Source organism: Lachnellula hyalina (assembly GCF_007821495.1).
Source record: "Lachnellula hyalina strain CBS 185.66 chromosome Unknown contig00036, whole genome shotgun sequence".
NCBI lineage: Eukaryota > Fungi > Ascomycota > Leotiomycetes > Helotiales > Lachnaceae > Lachnellula > Lachnellula hyalina.
The window spans coordinates 165,402-182,772 of record NW_022157150.1 but is presented as its reverse complement, the minus strand read 5'-3'; the positions used below and the strand labels follow the sequence as shown (position 1 = coordinate 182,772).

Here is a 17,371-nt window from a genome sequence, read left to right as displayed (position 1 = left end):
GGATCTGGACTTTAGGGTGTTGACTCCCCTTTATATCACGTGAAACGCTCCGATATTTAACGAGTCGCCCCCCCTTAACACTTCAAAAGCGGATACCAATCGAAACAAATCAGAGTAAATTTGACTATCGTATTAGACTAGCCCAGTCGTAATGATTCATTATGTAACTTTCCATCGATGAAATGTCTGCTCTTAAGTTTGTTATGCTGAAGCTAAAATAATGTGAATAAGAGCCATCCATTCCAGTCGGAGGAAACTACTATGCTTAAATACAAGCAAACATATGTTAGATTCATCTGCTCCTTGTTTGCTTATTTGTTGGGGGTTTATGGGTGATGTGAATAGACTCTAGAAAGTTGATGATTTTGATAGTATAACTAAGTACGGAGTAGTCATAGGAAGCCTCCGATGAGCACGCTTTTGTGATTTGCTAGCCGGGACAAGAGGACCTTACCCAAATTCATTCGCCATACCCATTGACTGGCGGTGCATTAATGGCAACAGCTGGGAGCTACGATGCCACAGTTCCTTGGCTTCCACAACTCATAGATCGATGCAGAAGAGCGAGACTCTAGCACAGACAGTCTCGCAACGACAAAGTATACGGTGTAGCTATCGTCTGAATACAAGCTCATAATTCTGGGCCAGAAGTTCCGGTCTCAGCAGTATTAACTGGATCTTATTGTTCCGCACTCTGAAATGCGTGCAAGATCCAAAATATATAGCTACACACAGCTGTTACACAAAGGACTTTCTTTTCAGCCTTATTTTTGAAATTGTTATGGATCGTATATTAAACTCCGGTTCTCCTATTAGGTACATATATATATCAGCCTTTGTTACTTATGCCCTGATTATATTAACGCCTGGTAGACATACAGTGCCGGATTATTTGTACATCAGTGGTTGCTCTTAGAGTTGAGATATCTGTTCAAAAGTTTGCGGATCAGTAAACTTGAATTCAAACTCGAAAATGGCGTGTTTTTAAACTTACCATTCCTTTTTTACAATAATTACAGTGATTATAGGCGCTCCAGCAGAGAGCTCACATGGTTCGACAGGTCTGCAATGTGAACATCCTCCTTAATTTTCAATCTTCGACACTGCACCTCACATATCCTCTCGGCTGCCCACCTTCTCCCTACAACAACGATTACTGGGTAGCCAACCAAGTCCGCATCTTTCATCTTCCAAGCAAACGGTTTGGCTCGATCATCCAATACAAGGTCGATAACAGCGCCTCCAGATGGGTGAGCTTGGGATATAGCGTCGTAAATAACTGAGGCACCTTCCTCTCCAGACTTATTTGCGATGACGACGGCCTCGAATGGGGCCATGACACGAGGCCAGTTAAGCCCATTCTTGTCAGCGAGGGTATCTGCTACCGCTCCAATTATTCGAGAGACCCCAATCCCATGACATCCCATCTGAACGACAACTTGACGACCAGAAGTTGAGTCTTTCACATTAGGCAAGAATTCAAAATCTGCCTCTTGATTCTTGATGATCTCGTGTGGAACTGTGACGTGCCCTTCTAGTGGTTTAGTGTATCGTGAGCCGAGATGAAAGGTATGGCCAAGCTCGATCGCTTTATTGATCTTTACATGGCCTTCCAAGCAGCGAGGACAACGGTCGCCACTTTTAACTCGCAGTAAGTTAAATGGCTTTCCGGTGACTGGATGTTGAACGACACAATTAAGCTGGTGGGTAAAGCCCAGCGTTGCTGAAGGGTCTTTTGACATGGTCATTACCCCCTCGGCAAATGTCTTGCGTAGAGATTCGGACATGCTGCCATCCAATATGTTCAGAATTTGCCGGGGCCGAGCAAGAGTTGCATTGTCTGCTGTATCTGACAGATTCGGAGCTGATTCCCACCACAGATCACCCGGATTCTCGATGGAGTTGTCGATCTCTGGAAACGCAGCTTTAATTGCATGAACATTGACCTCTCGTCCATCTGCAACATCTGAGGCTGGATTGGATAAAGATAACGCTGAAGGCATAAAAAAGACAGTAAACAGCGTGGATCTATCCTTAGATATACCTTTCCACGATGAAAGTTTTTTCAAGATCTCAGAGTCCGTGTTGCTGATGGTAGTAGAATTGTCCGCGAGTGGCAAGGGGGAATTTTCCGTAGACTCGGGTTCGGAGGATAACACTGGGCCATCCGCCAGCTCCTCGTTGGCCACATATTCGCAATTGGTACAACTTATAATATGATCTTCACCTTTCGCTGTTGGAAAATGAAACTCGTGACTTAGGTTGCCACCCATATCGCCAGAATCGGCCTCGGCCACCAAATAAGGAATTTTCAGCTCATCAAAAAGACGAGCATATGCCTCTCGAACTTGGTTATAGGTTGACAGAGCTTGCGGTGAACTATAATCAAAGGTATATAGATCTTTCATGATGAACTCTCGAGAACGTAAAAGCCCGTGTCTAGGTCTCAATTCGTCGCGGTATTTTCGTGCTGCGAGCAAGTTAGTCTTGATTCCAGGGACGAAACAATCACTCACAGATTTGGTACACGCGTACTGGAAGATCTTTGTAAGATGTCGTCGTACTTGTAACCAAAGTAGTTATTTCTTCTTCGTGTGTTGGAGAGAGGAGATAGCCGATGTCTTTCCTGTCTCGGAACCGGAAGAGCTGGATGGTTAGCAACATCTGCTATGTAGGTTGACTATTCATACCTCGGATCCGACAGAGTTTAAGCGGCCACTCCTTTCCCACAGTGACTCGGACGATATTGAAGAAAGATCCAACTTTGAAGCGTCTGGCATTCGTTAGTCGTTGCAGAGCAATTGAGCTGACATTCCTACTAAGCGTGGACATATGCTTGTCTATAAGAGCCTCCAGTTTCTTCTGAACACGCTGGCCCAAAGGAAGCATGTGAAATAATCCAGAATGTGCCTAAATAAAGACTCTTCAGTATGTGAATAGATAATTGAAGCTGGCGACTAACCTGCCGTAGGAAGCCGGCACGAATAAGCATTGAGTGAGAGTCTAGATTACAAGTCAATACAAATCTAGTGGAGAAGACAGACTCCATTTCTGACCTTCTTCTGCTGTCGGTGAAATGCCTCCAGACGGAGCCCATAATTTTGATAGTCGAGCCCATCCATCATCCTACAGGGAGTTAGAATGCCACGTGACTCAGAAAGGAAGTAGTGGTTGGGAGACATACATCAGTCCCTAAAGGTGACGAGTGTGCTTGTCGAGTTTGAAAACGTTCATATAGTCTTGGAATAGGCAATACTGCAGCATTTCCAAGACAACTTGTGCTCAATCGCGTTGCTTTAGCTCGAAGAGAGGCTGGAAAGGGGGTGATAGTTGTACACCTCATTGTGTGTTAGTTAAGAGGCCGTTTGAAGATGAAAAAGGCCGTGGCAATAGCTCAACATGACACTTGAGCTATTTCTATCATAACAAGAGTCAGTCTGATGCTGTATTAGGAACGTTGTATCTGCTGAAATATCCAAGCTTGTTATTGGGAGCCATCCGCATCTTACAGTAGGAGATATTTAAGGACCCACTTTTATCCGCTAAAAATTGTTATCTTATCGAGTTTTGGAAATTTTCCTCTCAATATTTCAACTCGAACACCAATATCGAACAGTATCGTGGGAATTCGCAAAGATGGCCAAGAAATCGAAAAGCGCAAAGAGCGCAAAGATGGCGGCAGGTTCAGATGGCGATAAACTTCCCAGCTTCGACGAGAATGCACTATTGGCCTTGACTACGAAGATTGACCAGGGGCTTGGAAATGGCGAGCCTCGAAAGGCAGCGGATGTACCAACTACGAAGCAGAAAAAAGGAAAATCCAGCAATGGAGTTGCAGAACCTAAGAAATCGGATGCACCAGAGGCTGCAAGAGGCACAAAACGAGACGCACACGGGAAGCCCAAAACTAATGGCAAAGCGAATGGCCAGAAGCAACAGTCGAGCAACACAAGTGGAGACAAACGTGCGGAGAGAGAAGCTTTGCTACAAGAAATACTAGCTTTGGATGGAACCAAGGAAGACTTAGATCTCGTGGCAGATGCCGATTCGGATGAAGAAGAAAACCAGAGCCCAGATGCTCCTCCAGACAAGGCATTGAAAAAGGAATTAGCAAAATTTGTTACTAGCCTTGGTATTGAGGGACAGGCCGGTGGGGACGTCGATGAGTCTGAGGAGGAAGTAGAGGATGACGGAGGTGAAGATAGCTGGGAGGAAGCATCAGAGTCCGAAGCATCTGAAAAACCTGCGCAGTCAAAGCCAGCTAAAGAGCAGGCTGCCCCGGCTCCTCTGAAAGCGCCCGAGTCAAAGGACCCAAATCGTCTGGTAAGTAGCCTTGCCAATTGAACGATTGGACTGACTGATATCAGCTAGATTTTTGAAGCAAGACCAGACTGGCATGCTGCCTCTTTGCCTCCTCTACCATCGGGAAAGATACTTTTCAATAGCACCGCAAAATACAGCAGTGCTATCACAAATTTAAAAGCTCACGCTATGTCTCTTCTCGAACAAGATAGCAGTCTCTACGCTTCAAAACATATGTCATCTACCTCATCTCATCGATTTTTGGCTACAATCATGTCATCCGGTACATTATCTGATAAAGTGTCTGCATTGACATTGGTCGTTCAAGAATCACCCGTCCATACCAAACAGTCTTTTGAAAGTCTGTTGACTTTGGCAAAGAAACGAAGTAGAGGACAGGCTGTTAATGCATTAGGTGCTTTAAAGGATTTGCTTGGAAATGGTGTCGTACTACCTGCGGATCGACGCCTTCGGTCATTTGCAAATCAGCCAGGGCTGCTCACTACATTGCAAGAGGATACTATCTTCAGTTGGAATTCTGCCCAAAGACTGCCAGGTGACATTACCAAGGCTCATTTGGTTTCTTGGGCCTATGAGGATTGGCTGAAGGACTCTTATTTTGACATGCTCAAGGTTTTGGAGGGATGGTGCAATGATGAAGTGGAATACGCTCGATCAAGAGCTGTATCTTACGTCTATGAACTCTTAAAAGAGAAGCCCGAACAAGAGGCAAACTTGCTTCGACTTTTGGTCAACAAACTTGGAGATCCTGAGAAGAAGATTTCATCCCGGACGTCTCATCTACTCCTTCAATTACAGACCTCGCATCCTCTAATGAAGCCAATCATTGTTCGGTCCATAGAGACTGAGTTGTTACTCCGTCCAGGGCAAAGCTCACATGCAAAATACTTCGCCATTAACACTCTGAACCAAACCATCTTGAGTGGGAAGGAGGAAGAGGTTGCTAAAAAGCTACTCGATATTTATTTCGAGCTCTTTGTGTCTCTGCTGAAGAAACCCGAGCCAAAACCTGTTCAAGCTGGCCCCGTGCTCAATAAAAAGGGTCAAGTTCAAGGTGGAGGAGCAGAGGGAGGGAAAAAGGCAAAAGCGAAGGCTGCCAAAGAAGAGGATGCTAAATTGACCAGCGAAGAGACCACCGAAAAGATGATCTCGGCTGTCCTGACGGGTGTGAATCGTGCTTTTCCCTTTTCGAAATCTGACGATCATAGGTAAGTTTACAATCAGTTTTTTATAGAGGGTTTGCTGATAATTTATAGTCTCGAGAAGCACATGGATACTCTGTTCAGGATTACACACTCTTCAAACTTCAACACCAGCATCCAGGCTCTGATGCTGATAGAGCAGCTTTCCACTTCAAAGCACCTCGCAACAGACAGGTTCTACAGAACTCTCTACGAATCACTACTTGACCCCCGCCTGGTCACATCCTCCAAGCACGCCTTATACCTCAATCTTCTATTCCGAGCTCTGAGATCCGACCTTAATATTAGGCGGGTAAAGGCATTTGCTAAAAGACTACTACAAATCGTCACCCTCCACCAACCCCCCTTCATCTGCGGTGTCATCTACCTCATAAAAGAACTCGAAACCACCTTCCCGGGCCTGAAATCCCTCCTCAACGACCCCGAAACAGCCGACGAAGACGAAGAAGAAACCTTCCGCGACGTCGTCTCAGACGATGAAGACGGCCCGATCCTACCAGCAAAACCATCCAAGCACGCTGATCTATACGATGGCCGGAAACGCGATCCCGAGCATAGCAATGCCGACAAGAGCTGTCTCTGGGAATCTATTCCCTTCCTCGTGCATTTCCATCCGTCCGTCTCACTCTTCGCTTCGCGCCTCGTAAATAACGAAACCCTGCCCCCGAAGCCAGATCTCACATCCCACACGCTCGCCGCTTTCCTCGACCGCTTCGTATACCGCAATGCGAAGACGGCGACTGCTGGGCCGCGCGGTAGTTCCATCATGCAGCCTCTGGCGGGCGGTGACAACAAGGGGATTTTGCTATCTAATAAGACCAATCAAGGTTCTGTTCAGCCTGTCAATAGCGAGTCATTTTGGCGGAAGAAGGCCGAGGATGTGGCTGTCGATGAAGTGTTCTTTCATAAATACTTCACGCAGGTCGGAAAGGGGAAGATGGATAGGAAGAAGAAGGCCAAGAAGAGTGATGGGGATGAGGGAGATGAGGAGAACGACGAGGATGAGATTTGGCAGGCGCTTGTGGAGAGTCGGCCTGAGGTGGAGGGCGGTAGTGATGGGGATTCGGAGATGTTGGATTTCGATGATGAGGATATGGATTCCATGTCCGAGTCTGGGGACGACGAGGTTGATATCGAGTCCAGCGGTGGTGAGGAAGTCGACATCGAGTCCGACGGCGACGAAAGCGGTGCTCCTGTCGTTGGCGATGCACAGGAAGGCTCTTCAGACGAGGACGGTGCGTTTGCAGAGGACCCCGAATCCGGCAGTGAGGCTGAAGAGGGCTCGGAGGACGAAGCGGAGCTCTTTGCAAAGGAGCTGCAGACTGCCAAGCCAGCAGAGGAGAGCAAGGAGAAAGACACGAGCAGGTCGCGGAAGCGCAAGATGAAGAGCTTGCCTACTTTTGCTTCGGTCGACGATTACGCCGAGATGCTGGATAATGACGAGGATGAGGATTTCGGTGTAGAATAGATGGTTTTCTCACATTTGTCAGGTGGAGGGGAAAGTAAAGTAAAGTAAAAGTTGTTTCATACCCAACCAATCAATTAGTTGCTTCTGGATCCAGAAATCCAATTCATCTATCGTGAGTGAGATCCTCCTCCCCCTTGAACGCCCATTCATTCATTCGTTCCATTGAACTACCTACCGTATCATAACAGTCCATGCATCATCAAATATCAAACCACACAATCGGATCGTTCTGATGAAAGATAGCCTTGAACACTTTATCTCCATCCGGCCGCTCTTCCTGATCCATCCTAATAGAGTGAAGGGTAGCCGTATCTGCATCGCCTGGGGCGAAAGCCCGGAACATGAAGTATGCGTCACTTGGCCTATACGTATAAATTAAACTGAGAAAGAAAAGGGGGGAGATGTAGGTTCTTACTTCTCCGGGAACGAATGCGTGGGGTCTGAATCTGGGATTAGGACTTTGCCGAAGATGTGTTTCCCGTATGCTGCAGTAGCGACACGGACTTCCTTCAAGTCATCGGCTGTATATCATTCATCTCATATCAGCATACCATACCAAACATGAATATCACAAAAAGGCAGAAATCTGTGCAGCTTACAGGAGAAATTCGTGAGTTGCTGATCGCTTAGATTAGCTACGGCTTGGAAATATTGGGGTTCGTGTTCTGTAATTAAGTTTTAGTTGGTAGGTAGGGAGAGGGGTTTGGTTAGAGGGGCTAGATATGAGCGGGTGGGCCCGGGGAGCGTACTGTTGGTTTCGTGACGCTTGTGTTGGAGTGCTTTCTTGAGGTCTACGTGGATCTTGTTGAAGAGTTCGATGGACTCGGCCCTGCGGTCGTTAGTCGTGGGTTTATGAATAGAGAGAGGGCGGTTTGAATTGGATCATGGATGGGGTTGGATTTACTTTGGGGGGTGGGATGGGCCTAGATCTACGGTTTCGGCGGTTGCCATGGTTGATTGTGAGGTGGGGTGAGGTGAAGGTTTTGGTGGTGGTGTTTATGTTTCGAATTGTGGTGTTAGGTATTGAGTATATTTGGTTGTCAATGGGTCAGGCACATCATGGGCACAGCAAGGCTTTATATATTCTATGTGAAGGCATGACTAGCGCCACAGCGTGTTACTACGGTAGAGCGGGGTGTACAGTAGGCTAGTCCATGCGTTGGAACACGTGGATGCACCCTTTTCTTTCAGCCACAGGCTCGATTGAGTTCTTTCCCTGATCTATCTTGGGCCGTTTAACCGCTGTTTAGATGGTCATGAGTTAGGATGTTCGAATAGGAACGAACTGGGTGGAATGAATTGTAAAGTCTCATATGAAATGGTGGGCTGATTCTACTATTTGCTTTGTCAGCGGACCACAGCTAAGGTACCACGAACTCAATTGGCAGGCTGCTCTAGAGCTTCCACATGAGGTTTACGGAGGTACTAGTTGTTTCTGAGATGTGATGATACTTGTAGGTTCTTTGGATTCATTCGTCTACTTGTACCACCCCACTGTATGTAAGTGGGACAAGGGTCCAAGTATGATGTCGCGACAAACGATATTGTCGGCTTAAGCACAATTCGATGATTTTCTTTCAGATGGCAAGAACCACAGAGTTTTGTAACAAAAGAAATCCGAGCCAAGTCTGAAAATGTAATATCTGCGAGGATATTTTAGTCACGTGATTTGAACAGGGGCTCGCCTGATAAGACTGATAAGATTACGCCAACGGGACGGTGCTGATCTTGACCGAGGCCGAGGCAAAATACTTGGTCGTCAGCTACAGACCCACCCGCAAGAGCAATTGGTAATATTAGATGTCCCTTGTTCCACCACCATCTACGGCATTGGATTTAGACAGTCCTTCTGATGCCCTTGGCCAGCCGATTTCTACGGCCTAGTGCCATTGGCTTCTCAGGAGTCGGTCCGCGGCTCTTAACTAGAAGAGTTCAACGAAAACTGCCACCTTCACTCTTTCAAACTTTCAGCACACGAGCACGTCTTTTCCAATCCGTAGAAGGTATGTTCACCTATGCAATGGGATTGCCAACACTGACAAAATACTAGCGACTATTCAAACAGAAGCACCGAAGCCGAAATCCTTCCTCGGACGCGCCCTTGGCGTAGTAGCACTTGCTTTCTTCTTCACCACAACAGGCTTTCTGATGGCAGCAGTCCCAGCATTCAAAGCCGCAGATGGCTTCATAAACCCCCCAACGGACGAGGAGACCCTCCTCCTATACACGCCCGAAGACGACGTGGCGCGAGAAATCGAGGAGTTCATCAAGTACCACCCCGTTTCCGTTGAGCTGCGCTCGAACCCGCAATTCTCCGAATCAAGACCACACTTGAAGATCCCAGAGTCATACCGGAGTCATAATCTGACTGGCGGGACTCTTCACGGAACTGATAAAGTTGTAGTCCCGCCGTACATTTGGGCCGAGGCGGGCGGGAAGAGCCTTGTCTCGATTTCATATCTAGGAGCGGCTCTTTGTGGACACCCGGGAATCATACACGGTGGCATGCTTGCTACGCTTCTGGATGAGGGATTGGCTAGGTGCTGTTTTGGAGCTCTGCCGAATAAGATTGCGATGACTGCGAATCTGAACATCAATTACAAAGCGCCTACGAAAGCTGGGCAATATGTTGTTCTGAGGGCCAAGACTACGAAGGTTGAGGGACGGAAAGCATGGGTTGAGGGTCATATTGAAACTTTGGTCGCTCCGGGAGAAAAGCCGGTGATTCTTGCCGAGGCTTCTGGTCTTTTCATTGAGCCGAGACAAGCTTCTGTGAGTATTCTAATCCTAATATACAGGTCACGCTAATATTTTTTTATAGACAATGGCACGAGTATACCCAGTTCAATGAGCAGGTCAAGGGAAGACTTTTGCTATTTGGAACTGAGGAGGCGCGTAATAGAGAATCGGTCAAAGACTTTTGACAATCTAATTTATAGATGGCGCTGAGTATACGCAAGCATTATTAAACAAGACATACATCTTCGTTAAACATGTAGAGTGGAAGCCCAGGATACATATGTATTCAGGAGCCTTCTTTGTTATATAAGAGATAAAAAATAGCTTCACTTGAACTCAACTGCACTCTGGAATACTCTAACTTCTCATTCTTATTACAGGCCGCTAGAAAACACCTACCTCAGCATTTCATCTGTGTTCCTAAATACCTAAAGGTAAAGTAAATACACAAACCAAACCACGTGACCTGTTCCTGCAAGTGGGGGTCTGGACCCTGACGCAATCCGTTGACGCGGGACGAATTTTCAGCACCTCACTTACTCGCGACTTCAACCCCACGTAGCCTTTCCCGTTCATTCACTCAATTAACCCATAAAACCCTCTTCTTCCTCTCCCTCTTCCTCATTCCTCTCTTCCCCATCTCCCAATCCAAAATCCCACTTCCACCCCTAATCCATCCCCGCACTCGCAAACAAAATGGCAACGTAAACAACCCCTCCATCCATACCCCACCTCCCCCAATCAACCCCCCCTCCCAACCACAAATAACTAACACCCAGCCTCCACCCTCACAGCAACATAACATGGCACCCGTCCCTCACACGCACCGAGCGCAGCACCCTGCGCTCCCAAACCGGGCTAACGCTCTGGTTCACCGGCCTCAGCGCCTCGGGAAAATCCACCATCGCCACGGCTCTCGAGCAGCACCTGTTACATCTGGGCCTCAGCGCGTATCGGCTCGATGGCGATAATGTGCGTTTTGGGCTGAATCGGGATCTGGGGTTTAGTGAGAAGGATCGGAATGAGAATATTAGGCGGATTGGTGAGGTATGTTTGTTTCTTCGTCGTTTCTTTCGTTTTCTTGCGTTGGAATCGAGTTGGGGGGGGGCGGGGTGAATGGATGGAGGGTTGGAGGGATTGGAGAGATTGGATTAAAGGTGAAGGGGAAAGGACGGAGGGAATGGAGGCTGATATGGTGTACTGCAGGTAGCGAAGCTCTTTGCAGACGCATCGACGATTGCGCTTACGTCTTTCATCTCGCCGTATATATCAGACCGGAAGATCGCGCGGGATTTACACGCAGATGTAGGAACGAGCAATGGTTCGTCCTCTCCCTTGCCCTTCACCCTCCATCTGCAACTCTCCTTTCTGACAAAATTACATATAGATGAACCTATACCTTTCATCGAAGTATTTGTCGACATCCCAGTTGAAGTAGCCGAGAAGAGAGATCCAAAGGGCTTGTATAAGAAAGCGAGAGCAGGCGAGATCCCCAACTTCACGGGTATCAGTGCGCCGTATGAGGCGCCTGTGAATGCCGAGATCACGGTGCATACGGATAAGAGTTCGGTGGAGGAGTGCGTGCAGCAGATTATGAAGTACCTGGTTGAGAAGAAGCTGCTTCCAGAAAGCATCAAGGCGTGATAGAAAAATATGAAATGAATGAGAATTCCATGACAATGGGGTATGATTTTTGATCGTAAAAGTGGATGGAATGAATACTCATAACTTGTGGTTTCATACAATGCTTGCTGCCACCAATGCGCCAACCGGGGGATTTGTTCCGTCCATGATACCTATATAATCTCAAAGTCGTAATACACATAAGCTGTGTACTCACTACCTTCACCACCGCCTACACCTGCTGCCGCCATTTCGGAGGATAGGGCCGAGTCATCCTTTGTTACTCGTCCCTTGTTATCTCGTCCAAATGCGTTTCCTCCTAGGTATGAATAGCTTGAATCGAGGGCCGTCTTTGCTTTCTTCACCAGCTTTGGGGTTGTCTGTTAAAGTGTTAGTACAATACCATTCTTTCAATTGGAAGCCAGCATACCTTGATCAAACCGCATACGAAATCCAGAGGCAAACCATACCGCAAGACTGTCTCCACGAATACTCGCAGAGTCAAGACGTGGATCCATATCATGACAGCTTCACTCCATCCCGTACGTCCCAGTCTCAACGCCTCACCCCATATTTTCCTCTCATCCCTACCAACTCTCTCCACCTCCTTCCGTTCTTCTTCTTTCCCGCCCTCGACATACTTGTAATCCCTAGGCGTCCACTTCATCTCTCTGCACTTATGCTGAAACTCCGCGCTGTATTTCTTGAACGTCGTAGCTGCATAGAGCGTGAACTCGTCATCGTGTGCTACCTCCTTTGCTGATCGAGGGACAACCATAGGTGATATTGTTTCGTAACTCTTAATAAAGTCTTTTTTGAAATTCGAGGGAACTACGATTAGGTGGGTTTCGAGGTATTCAGAGTCTTGGACCAGGATTTTGGGATCGACAACGGGTGTAAGGGATTTGGTGGCGAGGTTTCCTCTGTTATTTTGTTAGCTAAATACTAACGCTACCATCATCGATACTCACGTTTGTTTTCGTTGCAGTGTGGTAAGGTTCGTCTTAACTCCATTATACTGGGTAAGTTTTGATTTGACATCGTTGTCAATGCTGGCAAGTTCCTGGAGCAAGTTTAGCCAACTGCTATTTCCCTAGAAGTAGAATTGTTACCTTCTGCAAAGAGTCGATAAGCTCTGCCAGTGGTTTATCGGCACGGTACTTGACTTTGTTCCAGTTGAAAGTCCGCAGGTATTGATCAGCCGGCTCTGTAGGATTCGTCAACCGCTGCCCGCAATATTCAAAGCTTCCAAGAACCCACTATCATTGACCGTCTTTTGCTGCGAGATCTTCTCCTCATCACCCTCTAGCAGGGACCGCAGAGAATCTCCCACCTTAGCTACCACAACCTGGCAAGCACTCTCCAGCTTCGCCAGGTCGTCCGCCTGCTGCACTAAAGCATCGAGCGTTCCGATCTTGAATTCGGGGATCTTGAATGGAATTGTGGCGCCATTATCCGCGATAGTCGATTTCAGAGCTCCCAGAGCTTCTTCTTTATCGTTGGTGGGAGAGATAGAGGTGGGGAGAGAAACCAGGGCGTATTTCGTAGGACCCGACATGCTTGCTTATTTTGGATCGCCTTGGCTTGCTAGGGCAATTGGAAATGGGCAGCACCCAAGCTGGCACCTTTAGTTGTAGTTATTGCTGTTCCTGGAGAATGGGCGAGGAAGATGTAGGTGAGGAGCTCAAGCTCCAAGCTCGATTGAGAAGGCCCGCCACGTGCACAACAAGCTAAGCCGAAATGGGGCCGCTTCAGACGACAAACTTCACCTCTGATCAAACTTCACTTTGTGAGAGCACATGAAGCTATTATGACTCACTAGTATTGTGGTGTTCCTATTGTTCTGACTTGTTATTGTATTGAAATTGTCACCTCAGTGTTCCATACTACGCTTTTAGGTTTTAATGTCCTGTTCTAGGAACAACTCCAATGCTCCTATATCTTCAATGGTTATGTATAGCCCTTGTATCTGGTTTGGTTTGGTATATATTACTCACTGGCGAATATACAAATCCAAATTATGGCTCTTTCGTTCTATAATCGTTCCCTATTTTATGCTAGCCGTCAATCATCCGTATTTTCTTAGGAAACTCGACTTCTTGCCAGTTTCCTTTGGGAATACGAAAGCTTTGACTTTACCGGTATTGTGTATTTTTCGAAGTTGCTTTTCCCTACAAGTAACTCGGGTTGACTGATTTTCTTGATTTTTGGTTTGCACTCCGTTTTGAGGTTAATCGGGGGGCAAACAGTAGCATTGATCAAGTACAATTATGCTTCTGGATGTCCCAGTCCGAGTGAGTGATTAAGTGAGTACGCTGTTTCCGTCTTACCAACCCAAGTTGACTCAACGCTCACTGCTCCAACACTTCCTTTGGGCATATCTTGACTTTTCCTAACTAATTGTCTAATTGTCATATCTTGATAACTGGTCGAACTTACTTGCAGTTTTCAAGAAGGCCGTTGAATATCGATGAATCCTTGCTCCATATTCCAAATTATCTAGAAGACAAGCTCTATTACCAAGTCACTCTCCACTCATCGCTCAACTTATATTCTCAGGCGGTATATTCTTCATCTTTGTCCTTCTCGCTCTCAAATCCCTTTTGTCATTTCTAACTTAGTCCATCGTCTTCATCTATGTTACCGGATAACTCTATTCACTCAAAGGGATATCTTTCAAAGTATCCTTCGAGCTCGACTTCCCCTCAAGTTCACGGCTTCGTCCTATCAACTATCCGCATTGGGAGATATCAAAGCGGTGTTGCTCCGCCAAAGCCGTCTCTATTCACATGGCGCCTCATTTTTCTTCCACTACAACCTCCACGATTCTCTTCTTCCAATAACACTTTGCTTTCTTGCACTTCGACCGCTGCGCCGTGAACTCTTGGTGGGTCATTCTTTTGCGAGACTTGGTAAAGTCTACGATCTTTTCAACAAGTCTTTCGCTTTGCGCCAAATGCGATCTTTATTCTGACAACCTCATCTTTGCTCCCTTCAAAGCAAACCCTCGCTTTTCGCCGCAGCTCACCGATCTTTTACCACTGGTTTCGATCTTGAGCTGGTTTGCTGCATGGATCCTATCACGCGTCTACGCCGACCCATTCACTGTTGCTAGGTAGTCCCAATTCACAAACACCCTGACTGTCCTCGATCTCGAATCCTCGACACTGCGTCACGCTCTACTTCTTGGAATTAAATGTCTTCCCCCCAACAGCTGACCATTTAGCTCCTCGAGAACATACAACAGAAAAGAGACTCCGCCGACTTGTACTGTACCCGCCATGCCGTCAAGGAACCCCAAACGTCGCAATGCGACCTCAAACCCAACCTCAAACTCAAACCCAAACCCACGCCGTAAATCCAGTTGGTTCAGTCTGTCATCCCCCAGCTCGCTTTTCCCCACCAAGACCCTCAACAAACTCGTCATTCTTTGCGCCGGAAGAGATGCGAAGTATCTCTTCATCCGCAAGCAAACCATGGCCATATGGTGCCGTCAAAAGACAATTACGACGAACAACCCAGAGGAATGGGCCGCCGTTGTGGGTGGATCTGTTACTGGTGAAAGAGAAGCTGTTCGCAGCAACGTCAAGCCTTGGGAGGAGCCCAATTTCGGGATAACCTTTCGGTACCGAGAATCCCCTGAGACAACGACTTCGTCTGCGCATAGCAGTTACTATGAATCTGATGCAACTCTCACTAGCTGTGGAACTAATAGCACTATCGGTAGCACTCTTGTATCTTTTCCTTCACTGGACGAGCAAACTCCAGGAAATCATGCTCCGACTCAAGCTAAAAAGGAAGTTCACGATCCTAAAGAACCACTTCATCAGAGCACCAATCAGCATGCGGATGAGGATGACACCCTACGAAAGAGTGACTCTGGAGTTTGCGTCTCCTCAACGCCAGAATATCACACTTTGGATGCCTTCAAGCCAACACGAACCCCTCTCGCGCCTGGTGAGGTCCCCTTTGTCCCTGAACCTAGCTTCTCAGAAGATTGGAATCTCCCAACGGAAAGAATTATCACCAATCGACCGAATGATCCAGCGATGCAGTTATGGCTCAGAGAGAACGGGATTAAAGCCATACTCCGTCCAGATTTATTGACCCTCCCCAGGACAACACCCGGTAGCTCCACTAAAGAAGCAATGGAGGCATTCATTTCGCGCTCGTCCTGCAAGATTGCTTCACAATTCCTTAGTCCAACTACGAAGCAACAGGGGTTCACCCGAATGCCAGAGCAGTCTCAAGCTCAAGCCCAGTCAAAGAGTAGGATCTCATTCACCAGCTCCTAGAACTTCACTGACAATACACAGTCCCCCAACCTCAGCAGAGGAAGAATAGTCAAGCTAAATCTGCATCGCACAGAAGGAACTCCAGCGACAAGAATAAGATCAATAGTAAGTGCCGCCTCCCCTTAAAAGAGGGACTCGCTAACCGTACCTTGCGCCACACAGCAGCCGCAAAGCAAGAAGCCATGGCTCGTCGTGCCAACGAAGCGTATGAAGCTAAACAGAACGCCGCTAGGAAGAGGGCACCCCCTGCCATGGTACGCACATCTAAACGCCGAGCTCCGAATCCCGCAGCTGCTATTCCCGTCAGCATCCTCAAACCATCTCCGAAGCGAAGTGCTCAGTCTGCTAATGCTGCTACTATTGCTGAGGGCTGTGATGATTGGGATCCCAACTGGATCGTCGAGTCTGCTCGTTAAATGAATGAAGGGGAGGTGGGGTGGTATGATATGATCTTGGCTATGCGAGCGCAATCACGAGGATGAATGATGAATGATGAATGATGGATGTAGGATATCGTTTTGTATGATAAATATTGGGGCATGAATTTTGGAGCGCTCGGGTCATGGCGTCGCGTCTCGGGATGAGATGCTGAAGTAGATGACCTTAATGTAATATGTTCGCTTCTGTTCTTGCGTTCATTTGTGATGACTTATAATCCCTCATAAATCGTGCATCAAAAGCCCTCTCTACATGCACGTCAATTACAGTAGTCGCAAGCTTCTCGTAGGAAGTAAAGTGTTCCACCTGGTCGGAGCTCTAGTAAGCTGAACCGAGAAGTCTTCTAGTCCCAGGACCATCTACGGAGGTGGAATATACTGGTGGCATTAGCCTAGACAACGAGATACCGTGTCCCGATTTCAACCTACAAGGTCTTGATCACTTACAGGAGCGATATATGTAACGTTTTCTCATTTTGCTTCGGCCTAGGGGTCTTTGCTACCACCAATAGCTACCTTACATCTAGGAATAGGAGGGTAGGTAGTAGGGATTATGCCAGTATATATCTTTGACCCAGGAACCAGTACTTGTGTCTAAATCACAAACATTGACAACCACCAAGTACATCCAGGCGCTCTCCACGAATCCACACCGGGACGCTCCCAATGCTTGAATCCTGAACACTTATTTCACATACTTTTGAGCCCCTGCGACTCTTCTAGCTTTCTCTTTGTTGATGCCCTGTTCAGGTTGCTAAGTATTAAATTGCATTGAAGGTCATATTGGAGAGAAATCAGGCCATCGCTACACCGCTACAGTCGAGGCGATATCCCGGGTTGAAGGCCTAAATCGGGACTCGGAAAGACTGCAATACACTTGTTTCGCGAAATGGAGCTGATGAAGCCGTACGATGAGAAAACAATTCCCTTTTTCAGAGAGGCAAATGGTATCCATGTCCATCTGGGTACTGCTGAATTTGGGAAAGGGAGTTTGAAAAATTTGTTGCATTTCCTGTGAACAAACAAATAAATAAACACGGACAAACGATCAGTTCAAAAGGACTCAATGGCTTCAAGATGAAGAGTTCCTCAAATGCTGCTCTGTTTTGAGTCTAGGGTTCGACCTATTTTGACCTAAGATCTTATGCTCGATCGAAGTTTGAAGATTTTTAAACGACTTGCTATTCTTATTTAGAATTGATGAACTTTCGGTACAAATTACAGACAGAAAAGCAGGTAAAAATAAACTACAGCGGGTGAGATCTCCTTGCCTTTGCTTTGCTA

The 17,371-nt window shown here is 47.0% G+C and overlaps 6 protein-coding genes across 6 annotated transcripts; 3 read left to right on the top strand and 3 right to left on the bottom strand.

The window, feature by feature from the left end:
- Positions 1–1,022: 1,022 nt before the first annotated feature.
- proS (Proline--tRNA ligase) lies at positions 1,023–3,097 on the bottom strand (the record flags this gene model as incomplete). The annotated part of the gene is made up of 5 exons (XM_031147757.1): positions 1,023–2,470; positions 2,517–2,646; positions 2,691–2,773; positions 2,820–2,910; positions 2,963–3,097. 5 exons carry the CDS (start codon positions 3,095–3,097, stop codon positions 1,023–1,025), a joined length of 1,887 nt encoding a protein of 628 aa, XP_031006935.1.
- A 539-nt stretch (positions 3,098–3,636) lies between these two features.
- On the top strand, positions 3,637–6,993 carry NOC1 (Ribosome biogenesis protein; the record flags this gene model as incomplete). The annotated part of the gene is made up of 3 exons (XM_031147756.1): positions 3,637–4,323; positions 4,372–5,531; positions 5,580–6,993. The coding sequence occupies 3 exons, from the start codon at positions 3,637–3,639 to the stop codon at positions 6,991–6,993; spliced, it is 3,261 nt and encodes a 1,086-aa protein (XP_031006936.1).
- A 199-nt stretch (positions 6,994–7,192) lies between these two features.
- LHYA1_G002781 (uncharacterized protein) lies at positions 7,193–7,944 on the bottom strand (the record flags this gene model as incomplete). The annotated part of the gene is made up of 5 exons (XM_031147755.1): positions 7,193–7,355; positions 7,409–7,514; positions 7,593–7,658; positions 7,743–7,822; positions 7,898–7,944. 5 exons carry the CDS (start codon positions 7,942–7,944, stop codon positions 7,193–7,195), a joined length of 462 nt encoding a protein of 153 aa, XP_031006933.1.
- Positions 7,945–8,994: 1,050 nt separating this feature from the next.
- Positions 8,995–9,844, top strand: LHYA1_G002780 (UPF0644 protein; the record flags this gene model as incomplete). The annotated part of the gene is made up of 2 exons (XM_031147754.1): positions 8,995–9,765; positions 9,815–9,844. Coding segments are annotated over 2 exons (801 nt in total), but the record flags the coding sequence as incomplete, so codon positions are not given.
- Positions 9,845–10,428: 584 nt separating this feature from the next.
- On the top strand, positions 10,429–11,376 carry MET14 (Adenylyl-sulfate kinase; the record flags this gene model as incomplete). Its single annotated transcript, XM_031147753.1, has 3 exons — positions 10,429–10,436; positions 10,512–10,779; positions 10,939–11,376. 3 exons carry the CDS (start codon positions 10,429–10,431, stop codon positions 11,374–11,376), a joined length of 714 nt encoding a protein of 237 aa, XP_031006916.1.
- A 152-nt stretch (positions 11,377–11,528) lies between these two features.
- On the bottom strand, positions 11,529–12,913 carry VMA5 (V-type proton ATPase subunit C; the record flags this gene model as incomplete). Its single annotated transcript, XM_031147752.1, has 5 exons — positions 11,529–11,735; positions 11,786–12,278; positions 12,327–12,418; positions 12,468–12,562; positions 12,616–12,913. 5 exons carry the CDS (start codon positions 12,911–12,913, stop codon positions 11,529–11,531), a joined length of 1,185 nt encoding a protein of 394 aa, XP_031006915.1.
- Between the last annotated feature and the right edge of the window lie 4,458 nt (positions 12,914–17,371).